The 15,189-nt window shown below is 37.1% G+C and overlaps 1 protein-coding gene across 2 annotated transcripts in view; it reads left to right on the top strand.

Annotated features, from left to right (window-relative positions):
- Window positions 1-13,152, top strand: part of LOC149788443 (chaoptin-like) — a 36,365-nt gene extending 23,213 nt beyond the window's left edge. The window contains exons 1-2 of one of the 2 annotated variants that reach the window (XM_089974430.1): window positions 3,254-3,421; window positions 10,438-13,152. In XM_089974430.1, the coding sequence (XP_089830556.1) occupies window positions 10,444-12,063 (1,620 nt within the window). In that variant the 5' untranslated portion in view covers window positions 3,254-3,421; window positions 10,438-10,443 and the 3' untranslated portion in view covers window positions 12,064-13,152. Of the gene's footprint in view, window positions 1-3,253; window positions 3,422-10,437 lie in introns of those variants that run through there. The other variant, XM_089974428.1, reaches the window with a different exon arrangement.
- Window positions 13,153-15,189: the final 2,037 nt, after the last annotated feature.

Consider the following 15,189-nt stretch of genomic DNA (forward strand, 5'->3'; position numbering starts at 1 on the left):
ATATTGAATGACCAACGCCTATTTTGATTGATCTACACCTGTTTAACTGTCCAATCATATTCTAACAATGCTCAGAGAAGTAATGTCGAAGTTTACATACTGTATAGATGGACTAGAGATTCTCTTTTTATGGATCAACAGGAAGGTTCGCCTTATTTCATGAACTCAGTTGCAACATCGCATACACTTTGTGTAAGAAATAAACCACGAGGCTCTAAACTCTGTTTAAGTTGTTGTGTATCTTTAAACAGCGCGCATAAAGTGTATTGTTTGTATCGTTGCGTTTAATTAGCATTTAGGTCCATCCTTTTGAAAATGGCTGTAATCTATCTTATTCGTAAACTTTGAAGATTCTTTTTTCATTCGGCCTATTATGTATCATTGCTATATTACTCAAAGTCACACGTAGCTATAGCGTTAAAAATAATACAAGACAGAAACAAATTAAATATTGAAATATTCGTTATAAGGTATAAATCTGTAAAAAGTCCTTACCTGTCTTCATTAGCGTGATTTCATAATATGTTAAATAGATTTATATAACATTGAGGCACAATACCTGATTTTTTTTTCAACAGGAACTTTATTCTAAAGAACTATGGTAACATTTATGTAATAAACTTCATTAAATAGGAAGCGTGGTATTAATCACAGTATATGACGCTTTAAACCAGTGGATCAGGTAACTAAAAACAAACCATATGGACAAAAATCTGTAAATATTGTTTGAAATGTTGCGCAAACATTTCATTGTAAGCAATGCCTTAGAATGAGTTTGTTTCCTGTATGGCTTGAAATGATGAAAGAAAAAAAACACTTACCATCACTTACAGTCAGCTATCGTTGTACACCACGATGAATTTCCCTGTAAAGTAACAGTTTTCGTCAGCTGCTCCATCGACTTCCGTGTGCACACAGCAGTGTTAAACCTGGCTTTTGCGCCCCGCTGAAGAGGCCAACGTAGCTAGCTCTCCCAGGGACAGAAAAGCTGGGAAAAAAAAGGATAACCTAGACAAAAATTAACTCTGTGTCAAAAAGATATCTGTCCTTAAGTAAAACTGGATGTTTAGGCTGATCATCCATATCATGTATTGCACCATCAGTGGAGGCCGGCAATTTTGTCATTGCTTGTGCTCATGGACGTTCTTCATTTTTTGCACATAAAATGTGTGCATGACGCTGTCTTAGCTTCATCGTCTAGCTGTTATCACAGGGTGTGAGGGTTGTTATGGTTGGGTGGTGTGCTCCCAGTATTTTATTTAAACTAATATAGAAGTCCCACCGAGGCTCCATTTTGGTTGGAAGTTAAATTTAGTGAAAGATAGATGTAAAGCTCTGAGCCCCCAGTCAACAATGCCGACAGTTAGATGGTTCAATATCCAAAAAGGTTGAAGTTCAATAAATAATAATAATTTAATGGCGATTCAATAATCAACTGATTCGAATTCCCGATTACACTCCTTCCGCTTCACCCTTTAATAGCCTATTGCATCACTTGATTAGCAGTGAGAGATCGATTCCACATGTCCTTGTATTATATTGATCTGTGGTATTCTCTCTCCTATTTCTCCCAAATCCTTCTCATCTTCCCCTCCCCCCGATTTTCTCCAAATTCTTCTTCTCCTCCTCTACTTCTTTATAATCCTTCTTCTCCTCCTCCTCCTCTTTCTCCTCCAGACTCTTTTTCATCCTCCTCCACCTTCTCTCCACGGACTAGACTTCCGTCGACTTCGACTGTTTCAGCTAAAAAGCTTCCTGTGAAAACAAAAGGACGGTACAATATTTTTCCTTAGCTCTCTCATCTCACACTACACACGCCCTATCATCAGATAACGGATATTAAATTGCTTCGGTCACGCATTCGTTCACATTGAGATATCCATAGTTCTTGTATGGTAAAACAAACGTTATATTACAGCACGGTATCAATTACTTCTTATACACACATCAATAAATTCCGTCACATCAGTACATATTCCTATTCCTGTTATACTAAACAATATCACAATAATCAGATGCATTTCTTTACCGTACACTCATACAAAGTACACAAATATTCAAATAGCCATGCTCTCGTATATGCATACGTCCATAGTAACTAATCTTACATAATTCAACCATTTTCCAAACTCACAATTCAAGCATGTGTAAATTCTAACATAACACATTAATAAATGTACTAGTTTACTACAAAGTAACTAACCTAACAGCGAATTACAAAATTATTTCTGACCACAAGCATAGGATCTACATAATTCCGCCTCGCATTTAAATATTCTCTACGTAAGACTCAAATACGCATGTAAATGAACAGTATAAAGGTAATTCTAGATACTAAACGATCCTAGCTGTTAAGTGTACATACTACAAATAATTACAATTATGACGCCGTAATATTCTGCAATAATAGAGGAAATAACTTAGTGACCTTTTCGAAGCTTTGTCTTTCCTTCGAATATGCCTCTAAGTTTTACCGCCAAAGTAAAAAATGGCTTCCTCTGAGTAATCCTATATTGCTCAGCAATTTTCCTAGGCGAGACTAAAGTTTCGCTTGCTAGATAGAAGGCACAATTCGCGTCGAGTTGTAATCACGCCCTCTATCTCCTTATCTGATTGGATATCGCCGTCTGTCAACGTGGGAACGGAAGAGAACACGCATCGCCCCCCTCCCCGCATCTCATCTTAGGACTAAGCTGTAACACATATGTGAGAAGTTGTGCGATCTAACGCCTGTGCCAATTCAAGATTCCGGTCTTCTGGTTGGTCACGGTAACATTATGTACGAGATTAACACTAGTCTGTGGTAATCTTTAGACACCAAACACATGGCCACAGTAATATTTCCAAGACAGTTGATTATACATGATTTTGTAGCTGGGGCTTAGCAAACGTGACACATGCCCTTTTATATTTCTTATATTTCTTCAGTCATAAAGTGTAGAGAACAAATTTTATTTTTCTGATCACGTGACGAATCAGAAAATTCATTTTCCTCATTTCATGAAAATGGAGGGCCAGTGTTGGCATATGTGATAAGACAAACCGTAATATTTACAACATTACAACCTATGCTATCAGAAAAATGTTACCACATCTAAATATAGTATTAAACACATTTACTAATAATACAACAATACATGTCAGATCCTCGGCATATTACTAGAAATGCCCAAATTTCGTCACTTACAAACATGATCTACATTTGCAATTCACTTTACCATACGGATCATTTACCATAAGTCCATGGCAAAGATACGCCCGGTGACGCCATAATTTCGCTACCTGAGCGTGAAAATATCAAGTACCGCCTCAAATAGTATTACGGTACTATAGATCTAATTGTTCATCAGTTTACATTGGAATTATAACCTTTTCTCGAGTGTGTCGACTTAGAGCAGTCACCTTTCAAGCAGAATGCGATGTAAGTATGCACATGTTTACCATAAACTGAGCTGTAGGGAATAGGGGGTTATGTAGTGGTTAGAGCGTCCGCCTCGGATGCGGGAGGTCGTGGGTACTAACAGCTACCTCGCTTGGCGTTCAGAATTAAGAGGTTAGTATTAGGACTGGTCGGCCTGGTGTCAGGATAATGTGACTGGGTGGGACATCATGCTACATGTCTGCGGCATGATGCCCCAGTGCTAGACATCACTATAAACTGACACATTGCAGACATCGTAGCGATATGACTGAAAAATTGTTAAAGCTACGTTAAAAATCAAAATCACATCACATCACACCACTCACCTCGACTTTCCTGCTCATTTCAAACAAATCCTAATCTACGACTTTGAATGGTTGCTGCCTTAGAAGGCAAGCACATAGCGCCCTCTCCCCTACGTCAAAGAAAGACGTGGAACAGTGTAGAAACGGAAGAGGGGACTGCGGTGGAGTGAACTGCATATGGGTCTAATTACAGTATATTTTAACGTGAAAACAAATTACTCGTAGACTTAGAAAAGGTGTACATTTCAGCAATACAATTAATCATAGATAATCGGTTATCCCGATTGATTTTTTTTAGCTATACTTAAAAGATCTTTATGAAACATCGCAATTAACCAAAATGAAAATCCATCCTTATATGACTGGTGTCGCAGTGGTTGAATTTCTATGCAATATGTCCCACCCCCACCCACCTCTAAAAATGTCGGTTGTTCCTATATATTATGGTATAAAACGTTTCAAATTAGACAATTATCCACACTACCCTCCCCAAATATTGTTCACTTATAACGTAAATAGTTGTTAGGCCCTGTGCAGTAAAACGGTATGTAACTTGCCGATACGCGAGTGACTGGATGTATTCAGCTCCGATAGCTTGGAATTACAGGTAAAATTAATAATAATATAATCCTATTTGACCGAAACAAGACACGCGTCATGGTTATGGTTTGATCCAGATGAAACGCAACATGCGTCAGGTTGTGGTTTGATCCCGATGTAACGCAGCCTTGTGTATATAAATTATAAACGTGTCTCCTATAGCACTTCGAGTTTATGAGCTTATTAGATAGTCTATTTTATCGGCAGTAATAATCGGGAATTTTAACAGAAGATACAAAATCAGCAAGTATGTTCCATGCTGTACTGTTTTTACTGGCAAACATCAAAATAGTGGCACCCACCCCAACCCTTCTCTCTCCAAAACCACAGAAAGTTTAGTCTATCCAGTTCGACATGTATACAAGATACTAGCTGTACATAAACGAATATTCTAATTCATTGCTGAAACAGCTAGAATCATGTTCACATAATACAAAAATGGCATGGAAGAAATGGCATGTATGTTATATTGGACGTGACAGCGAAGCCCTTGTATACGAAAGAAATGGTACGTATGTCCTGTTGGCCCTGATAAGCTAGACCTGGTATACCGTATGTATCTGTGAATAAAACTCACCAACTAAGAAGAGCGTCGAACTGAACTAATGGCGTCTAATTATTCGACGGATCTGCATGTATACTGTTTCTTGTACCTATGACTTAAAGCAATTAGGGCGGACCCTTATCAAAAGGCACATCTTGCAATGACAGATCTGGGTCTACTATGTTCTCCCTTGGATATGTACGCAATGAATCTATTTCTGTATTTCCTTTGCGTAATTTCTTCCTTGAAATATATATATGTGTGTGTCTGTGTGTGTGTGTGAGAGAGAGAGAGAGAGAGAGAGAGAGAGAGAGAGATTTTGATTTTTAACGTAGCATTAACAATCTGAGTCATACTGCTACCATATCTGCAGTGTAGCAGTTTACGGAGATGTCTAGCACTGGAGCATCATGCCGCAGACATGTAGCATCATGTCACACGCTGTCACATTATCCTGACACCAGGTCGACCAGTCCTAACACTAACATCATAATGCTGAGCGCTAAGCAAGGAAGCTACTAGTACCATTTTTGTAAGTCTTTGGTATGAATCGACCGGAATTCAGAACCCGCGACCTCCCGCATCCGAGGGGTATGCTCTAACCACTTAGGCCACCGGATCGGTCTTCTTCCTTGATATTCTAAGATAATGCCTAATTGCGGTCCAGCTTGATTATTTCTTAGGAGGTTACATTGTTCTTTGACAACAAAATGGACCCGTGTGTGTGTGTGTGTGTGTGTAGAGAGAGAGAGAGAGAGACTGCATGACACTTGCAGGAATCCAATTTTCGCGTTAAGAACATGATGAAGTTTGTGTCAAGTGTAAGATCTTAACACCGGGTCTTTCAAATCTTTGATTAATGTTTGGACAAAAAGTAACATTTATTGCCCTGCATGGCGCACACAATTCCAGGAAGGTGCAACGGTCTTTTGTGCATAGTTGACAGGGATTTTACATAATTATTTTCAACATTACTCTAGGGTTAGCTGACACAGGTTTTCCGATTATATAATTCAGATTCCAGAGAAAAATTAAAGCAAATAAACTGTTTAATCTACTTGAAATTCAAACATTGACCTCTCTTGAAATATATCGATCTCATGCTGCAAGTTATGGCTCCTGTCGCAAAGCTTCTACCCTAACTAACTCGGTCATGCACTCCTCCCCCACACCATACGTCTAAGAAAAAGAATGGAACAAGGAGAAAAGAAAGAACTTGCTTAATTTACGCTTGCCTGCTATATTGGTCCCCGTACATCGCAAGCCCTTTCATTCGGGTATGTTCCATATTTTTATTAGGATGAGCGCAGTGGCTTATGAAGATGGTATATATGGTACGAAGGACGTAATTATTCCTTCCTGTCTTGGATACCGAGTACTCCTGCAGAAAATTAACATTATCATGTGGAATATTTATGCGTTGTGTATATAATTTCGAAATTGCCTATGCACATTATGGAATATCATCTCATTTTTAAAGTATGGTGGATGTAAGTATATGTTAGTAGAGTTGCAACGAATACAACATTTTCCTCTATAATTTTTCTTTTAGATGTATTTGAATATAATTCGAATATTCATTGATGATAATAAAGCCGTCAAATCCATCTTTTTTTTGTGTCTAATTGTCAGTTAATGACAACCACTCAAAGCCAAACTGCACTGAAGAAAATGAATAAAGTCATCTAAATCAAGTTAGATGGCATTATAGGGGTCCTGGAAAAAAAGATTTAAACAAACTTTAAAATGATCGTGTTATTCTCCTTGTTTGTCTGCAAACGCAGCTAAAACAAACACATTCCTTTTGTGCTGAAGACAGACGGTAAAGGGCAGAAACTCAATTGCATGTTCAGTTAAATGCGGGGAATATCTCAAATATTTATCTGGAATTTATTTGTTCACGATCAAAATGACAAACGGAAATAGAGCCAAACTAATTTACTTCAATTTCGATAGGTTGATGGTGGATCTCCAAAATTTACCATACTAGGACATGTCTGATAGTTCATTGTATGCTGACTTTTTGTCAAACTGCAAATGCCTAAATCTGCTTATCCAGAGGAAACATATATTAAGACTTCATTAAAAAAAAAAAATGTTTTCATTGAAATCTTTAACAAGTACTGTTCTCATCTTACAGTGGGATGTGCATTGCAAAAGGTGTGAAATGGCCTTGTTGCTTCTCTAAACAGTATGATGTAAACTCTGGCCTGGGTATATGGAAACTACCCAGATATCACAACGACGTTGTAACATCGTCGATTTCAACGTCAGCCTAATATTGCTGTATGTAATATTGCTTACTGGCCCTCTGCTGGACCAACGTGTCCAGCCAACGTTGGCCAAACGGTGGGTATTGTTGAACCAACCTCGACCCAACATCACAATTTAGCGATTCTCCGTCGAGCCAACGTTAGCCCAACACGTTGGCCCAACAGAGGGTAAACGTGCCAAATGACGTTACGCCAACGTCATTTAGTCAAGATAGACAAACATAGTCCAAAGGGAGAGCCAGTAAACAAAAGGCTGTTTGATAGGCATGTGTTATGTAACGTGGCGTTTCACATGAATCTAGGTGTGTAAAGTTTGCAATAAAAATTCTATCCCAACTGATTTAATTCTCAAAAGAACAACACTGAAGTAAAATATAATCTTAGACTAATTACAGAAATATTATATAAACGATCAAAATCAACCACACTTAAATAAACCGTTGCAGTCTGGTTTCCACAAATATGTTTGGGGTAATGTCTATGCTGAATATTATTCTCAAATATATGTAAATAAGAAAATCTTAAGTTCATGAAAACAAATCTACTTACGTGATACAATATCAAAAATATTCCAATTACTTTAGAGTACAATTTTTTTTAATGGAGATACGAACATATACTAAACCGTTCAAAAAACTACTCTGCTTCACGTTTGAGTTCTACAGATCTAGTTCCATGGGCGTCGCGTGATTTATTTATATGGGTAAAAAATATTGACTTGGAAAAAGTTGGTCCAAAGTTAGTCCAACGCAAATATCTCGACGTCAGCATTGCAACCACCAAACAACATTAAAGCATCCAGTGTTTTTCCAACGTTGGAATTACGACTACTAAACAACGTTGCTTCAACTAGTGATTTTTCTAACGAAGACGATCGAAGGCAGATACGACGCTGGCTCACTGTCATATACCCAACGACGACCATGCAGTTACCCGCCAACGTTGGCCCAGCATTGGTGTGTTATCTGTGTAGTTCAACTACATTTAGGGCATGAACCATTCGAATTTTGGGCAAAGCGAAATTCCCGTCAAACAGCGAGTCATTTCAACATTGTAAAAATAAGAAAAAGTGAAATAACCCCTGCATAATTTAAAAATATCCTGATAAAATCACTTTGTGCAAATGCGCAGCTGAAACAAACATTATCAAGCTTTTTGTTAAATCAAACTGTCAACCCCTACAACTTTTCGGGTTAACTCGCCTATATACATCTTTTTGCTATATCAAAATGTCGACACCTACCACTTTTCATGTTAACTGGCCTATATACATCTTTTTGCTGACCCCTACAACTTTTCATGTTAACTGGCCTATTTACATATTTGTGCTGTGTGATTACTAAAACTGGCCTATATTCATCTTTTTGCTGTGTAGTTACTAAAACTGGCCTATATACATCTTTTTGCTGTGTAATTACTAAAACTGGCCTATATACATCTTTGTGCTGTTTAATTACTAAAACTGGCCTATATACATCTTTTTGCTGTGTGATTACTAAAAATGGCTTATATACATCATTTTGCTTGTAATTACTAAAAATGGCCTATATACATCTTTCTGCTGTATAATTACTAAAAATGGCCTATATACATCTTTGTGCTGTGTAATTACTAAAAATGGCCTATATACATCTTTTTGCTGTTTAGCTACTAAAACTGGCCAATATACATCTTTTTGCGGTGTAATTACTACATCTGGCTTTTATACATCCTTGTGCTTTTTAATTACTAAAAATGGCCTATATACATCTTTGTGCTGTGTAATTACTAAAACTGGCCCTATACACATCTTTGTGCTGTGTAATTACTAAAAATGGCCTATATACATCTTTTTGCTGCGTAATTACTAAAAATGGCCTATATACATAATTTTGCTGTGTAATTACTAAAACTCTTGAATATAAAGACCTAATTCACAACTATATTAGAGTTTTACTTTCTGAGGTATGTATATAAAGCGTCCCCAAAAAGCAATCTGTACCCAGTTATATATACAGTATATTCTTGTAATTAGTCAAATAGATACTGATGTACTTAATTTACTATGTACGTAAATTGTTAATCATTATTTACAATTGTCCATGTCAAAGCCGGTTTGTAAAGCCTCTACCTTCTCCTGGGTTTAATTGGAATCAGCTACTCAGGTCTGAACGAATATGCACGAGATTCCTAATACTGAGTTTACTTATAGGCTGAAAATCAGAGATACGATCCCAGTAGTATAACTGGCATTTGTTGGAAAGTCAATTATTGCTGTACTGCTAGGATTTAACGATTCAGCAAGTTTGGCGGAACATTCCCACATTCAACCAATTCAGAATGAAACATATCTGAAAAATCCCTTTCAATCTCTGTTTTTAATATTATGGCCTTTCTGTTGAAACAACATATGCACGAAGACATTGGGTTTTCCTAGCCATAGAAATATTAATGATATAAGTAATGACAGTAATATTAGAAAATCTTCGGAATAATGTTAACATCAAATTCAGTATAGCATTTTATCACATAGTCGGTACACTTTGCATATAGTGTGTGCAGTTTCATATTTTAGATTTTATAACATGTGAGCTTATCACTTGATGTGATTCTGATTGGTCCCAATAAGCTCATGAAATTACTGTGCAGTATTCTCTTTACTGATTGGCTGCGATTGTGGGAAAACATTTTTAACCCCACCTACTGGAATGTTTTGTTGTCAATAAGCATTTGGCAGCCATTTTTTCCGATTCACGAAAGGAATTGGGAAAAACAAATGATCTTGTCTGTCTGAATTTAGCCCATTTACCACCGCAGGGACTTGTTATGTCATGTGTAACACGTCATCTTTTCAGGAGTATCATAAAATGGTGATAATGGGATCAATGTGACTATTCAGAATTGTGACGATTACCTTGTGAGTCGAGTTTAATTAATTACAGGTGATTTAGCAGGTTTTTAGCCGTGCCCTTATAAACAAATTAATTTAACGTTGCATTTAACATTTATCATTGTTTCTTTTATAAAATGCCGCCAAACTAGCTAGATAAACAAACGAATATTTTATTTGAATAACAATTTTCTAACAAAAGTATTGCAATTCGAATGTCCGGATATTCGTTTTAGCCATATTTCCGTGGGTTTATAATCGTTTTCAACCCACTTAATAATGAATTGTTGTTTTTCGCATCGTTTGCATCATCCAAATGAATTGAATGTTTAATAAAACTTTTGTTGCTGTTTATGTTTTTGATTTCGTTTATTTATTTAATTTGATCTTCACTTTCTAATTTCCATGTCTTCTTTATTTTTCAGATTGAAATGAAGGTGTTAACTTTTCTTCACACACGTCTCTTGGTTCTGCATTTTTCTCTGAACTTCCAGTACACCCCACTCTTCGTACAGAGTTTGCTAACATGCAAGAGCATGCAGCACTGCACGTGTTATGAACAACATGTGCCACTTTTTCACGACTCTTTCCCAGACTTGGAGGAAAAAAAGAAGTTCCGATTGGCCAAGGTGCTTGACTGCGTTAGGATTGGCCTGAACAAAGTTCCAGACTTCGGTCTGATAGATAAACTTAATATTGACACCATTTTACTCAACGGAAACAGCATAAAATCCGTGGATAAGTACTCTTTTGGCAACATCACAGTCACTAAGATAGACATGGCCGACAACCCTTTACGGACGATAGATAGGTACGCATTCTTACACATGAAAGATAAGCTCGAGAGTCTGATTTTAAGTCGAACTAAAATACAAATGGGTGAATCATTGCATTTTCTCAACGGATTATCTAATCTCAAAGAGCTGGATATTAGCGGAATTATTCTGGAGGACAATATCCTTCCGCTATATTTTCTCAATCTGTATGGACTTTATTCCCTAAAGCGGCTCGTAATATCGGGACTTAAGCTGAAGGACATCGCCCCGGGGACATTTCTTGGTCTGGAGTCTATAACGTCCTTGGGAATGGGGAGCAACGATTTTGTGTCCATACCGGAGGAGGTTAAGCGTCTGACCAACCTGAAGTACCTTAGCGTTACTGGATGTAGACACATCACAATCACCAGGAACGCCCTTGAAGATTTCAAGCTACTTGAATTTCTGGAATTATTTAACTTAGGACTGCACTACTTTCCGGGTTATGCTATTCAGGATTTGGATAATCTGAAGAAGTTAGATGTAAGTTACAACTACATCCAAGAGTTATACAACGATTCTTTTCCAGGAGTTTACCGCTTAGAGACCATGATGCTGAGTGGAAACCCTTTACGATTTCATGAAACAATGTTCGGGAGGTTAGAGGAATCCCTGGAAGAAATCGATATAAGTAACATGGCATTAACTACACTTCCTTTGGGACCTCTGAAACGATTAAAACGCTTGAAACTGTTGTCTGCCGGATTCAATATGTTTAATGTAATAGATGATGATTTCTTAGACGGTTTAAGGCTAAAACATCTTGACATCAATAACATGAGAACTATAGGGTACGTGTCACCCAGAGCGTTCCGTCATATGCTGGCACCATTTGATCTTGACATTCGAGGGACTGGGGTGAGGTCATTGTCCTTCCTGTTCGGTGCAAGGCCGTTATTCTACGGAAAAGTGGATGCAAATTTTAATCCTTTGGAGTGTGATTGTGTTTTGGGGAAACTATTTCGCGAAAGACCGATCAGTGGACCTTTGTTTGGAACTTGCACTTTTCCAAATGATACAGAGAATAGATATGCATTTGTGATATACGCAAACATGGCGGAAGATCTTAGCAAAAGAGGCGACCTAGGGGCCAGACTTATTAGCAACTGTGAACTTTCTGAAGCAAAATATCGGGGTGCTGTAAATGCTTCAGCTACCTTATATAAATTGCTGGCGAGATTAAATACTGTCCTATACATTTCCCTGGTATATAGGAATGTCATTACCATAATTTAAGTGCAAATATTGTGCAAATTATTTTATGCAAATATACTTATATATTTTGAAAATATTAGCCGAACAAACACTGTGGCGTCTTTACGCGATGAAAGAGTTGATGAATAGAAGTTGTAAAATTGATGTGTTTGATGCAAAGTGATAGTCTAGGGCTTTCGTTCACGAAATGTTTAGACCCTGATACAAAGTTTTAATTCAGAGCTTTCGATTATGAAACATCTGAGGCCCTACACAGCACTTTACAGTTTCCTCTAAATACAACTTTCTGCTTCAAAATGACACAACGCTCCTTTATTATACCTTGCAAGTGAACCGCTCCGGTGATCAGAGCGTCCCCCTTAGATGAGGGAGGTCGCGGGTTCGATCCTCGACCGAGTCATACCAAAGACTTACAAAAATTATACTAACAGCTACCTCGTTTGGCGCTCAGCATTATGATGTTAGTGTTAGGACTGGTCGGGCTGGTGTCAGGATAATGTGACTGGGTGGGACATCATGCTATATATCTGCGGCATGATAGCCCAGCGCTAGACATCACTATAACTGTCACACTGCAGACATCGTAGCGATATGACTGAAATTTTTTTAAAGCTGCTTTAAAAATCCAAATCACACACAAACATACACACCTCGCAAGTGTTCGTTGTCACCGGTGTTCTCGAGTCTATCTTCTAAGTACCACATCTGTAAATAAACAATATCGTACTTAAGTGCCATTATCTGCTGTACTCGTTAGACCGATTGTGCAGATTAAACATGTTGACCTTCGACGTCTCTTGGAAGACTTTTTTTTTCTTTTTTTGTGCATGTAAACTTCGGCACTTATTTGTTAAGTAGCACAGAACACAAAATTTATTAACATTTAATTGCCAAAGCAATATATAGCTAAATACCAAAATAACAAATAACCAAATGATGCTTGAATAGTCCCATTGCAGTGGTCATTTTCAAAATGATCCAATAGTTAAATATAGTTCGAAAAATTCAACCCAGGGGAAAAAGCAAATATTAGTGTTTGGTTCATAATCATTTTAACATTTCCTGTCAGTTCCTCCATTCAATGTTTCAGTAAATGGCATATATAACCTATATAGTTTTTTTGTTTTTTTTTAAATTTAATGCAAAGCACTCTACATACTTCGTTTGCATTATTCATAATTATCGTTGTCAAAAATCTAATCTTATAACAGTAACTAATAACTATAGTTGCCATCCTTCACACGCGGTTCCTAAATTCCGATAAAGACAACCCCACCACATTCCCACTCCGAATATAACGAAATTGAACCCCCCCCCCTTCCAAAAATAGCGGGGAAAAATGAAATAAGCTAATATGGTATAGACCTTTATCATTACAGATTAAATTAGGCTTTCAATGGTTGAAAAATTACTAACGGGGTACTTGCCGAATTAAATTGGAGTTGAAAAGGAGTTTAAAACATAGCCTATCTTCTGTCCTAATTTTATTTTTCTTTCTATCTTTGACTGCTTGAGTTATATTTACAAGCTTGAAAGTATGTTTCAAGCGTTTTAGCAAAATGGATTTTGAACATTTAATATTTTTGGACACATGGGAGCATGCAACCGTGATCAACCAGAGGCTTTCGAAATGCGGTTGATTTTACACATAAAATTATTTTCACTGTTAACACCATGCTGCACACCACCTTCCAAATTGTCCCCTTCGTTACGTAAGAAACTTATTTTCTAATTAATTGAATTATCTTAGCAGATTAGACAAGTTTGATATTTCACAATATCTCATTAAAAAAAATTTTTTTAAAACAACAGCAACAAAAAAGATTAAATTACACTTAAAGCCTGTGTTTCAGTAATAATATTTCTTGTGTTGCATTTAGTTATACTTCGGATCCGTTACGTTTATTTTTCGTTGCAATTCGTTCCTTTGGTTTATTTAATATCCTTGTAGGTTAATTTTGTTCATTGTTGCAAACACTTAATTTTTGGTTAGGCAAATCCTACGTCAGTCTGTACTCAAGAGGAGCACCATACGATGACGAGAAATGAAAGGAATATTAAGATGTGAAAGAGTCACATTCATCTGAAGTCAAAATTTCTGCTATTATGTTTTTGTCTGCCTTATTTCAATGTATCATCTACCATATTTTTAATGTATCGTCTGCTCTATTTTAATGTATCGTCTGCCTTTGTTCAATGTGTTGTCCACCTTATTTTAATGCGATGCCTGCCTTGTTTAAACGCATTGTCTACCTTATTTTTTGTTGTGTCGTCTGCCTTTTTTAATGTTTTCAAAATATCAAACATTCAAACTGTTCTGTAGTAAAGTTGTAGTAGCACTACCATATTTTCCAGCATCTTCGCGGGAAATCATAGACACTTTCCAAAACAAGCTTTAATAGCATGGGCCAGTATTCAACTGCCAGGCAAGGTGTTTGGTGGATACATGAAACCTAATTCATAATGTAACTACGTAAGAAGAGGGCAAGAGATTGATGCACTTGTGCCTGAGTTGGGTTGTTGATAATTTTAGTAATTTTCGAGATAGTTCAGTAGGCTGCCGGTGCTAATATATGCTGAAATTTACAAAGGTGATCAACTTGTGGTTGTCATTTTCAACAAAATTAACGAGTATTCTCCTTGTATCGGCAGATTGTAGTATCTCCTCTGCAGTGGTAATTGCAGCCCGAATGGGACTAATAAAAGAAGTCCACATTAGCGATGGCAAAGGGGAGACTTTGGAAATTTAACATTACGCTGTTGACCGGTATGGAGGTTATGGGAATTTAAATTATTCGAAAATTAGAATTTCAACTGCGATCAGTTAAGTGAGGACAAAACGACAGTGGTTGTTACAGAGAGAGAGAGAGAGAGAGAGAGAGAGAGAGAGAGAGAGAGTAATAATAACAATAATCACGCAATACAATGTTTTTTCTTTCTTTTCGGAAATCAGCACATTCATATGCCTCGCTGGACCACCTCGATAAGTCGCTATTTTTATGATCATCTTTTCTTTTGATCTCACTCATGCCAATATTTTATTTATTTTTAAATTTGATTTTTTTTTAATTTTTTATCTTGAAACTATCATTTATCACTCCCGTCCTATGACGGGTAATAGCGTGTGTGTGTGTGTGTGTGTGTGTG

Source organism: Sinohyriopsis cumingii, chromosome 11 (genome assembly GCF_028554795.1).
Source record: "Sinohyriopsis cumingii isolate HCF-2022 chromosome 11, ASM2855479v2, whole genome shotgun sequence".
Lineage (NCBI taxonomy): Eukaryota > Metazoa > Mollusca > Bivalvia > Unionida > Unionidae > Sinohyriopsis > Sinohyriopsis cumingii.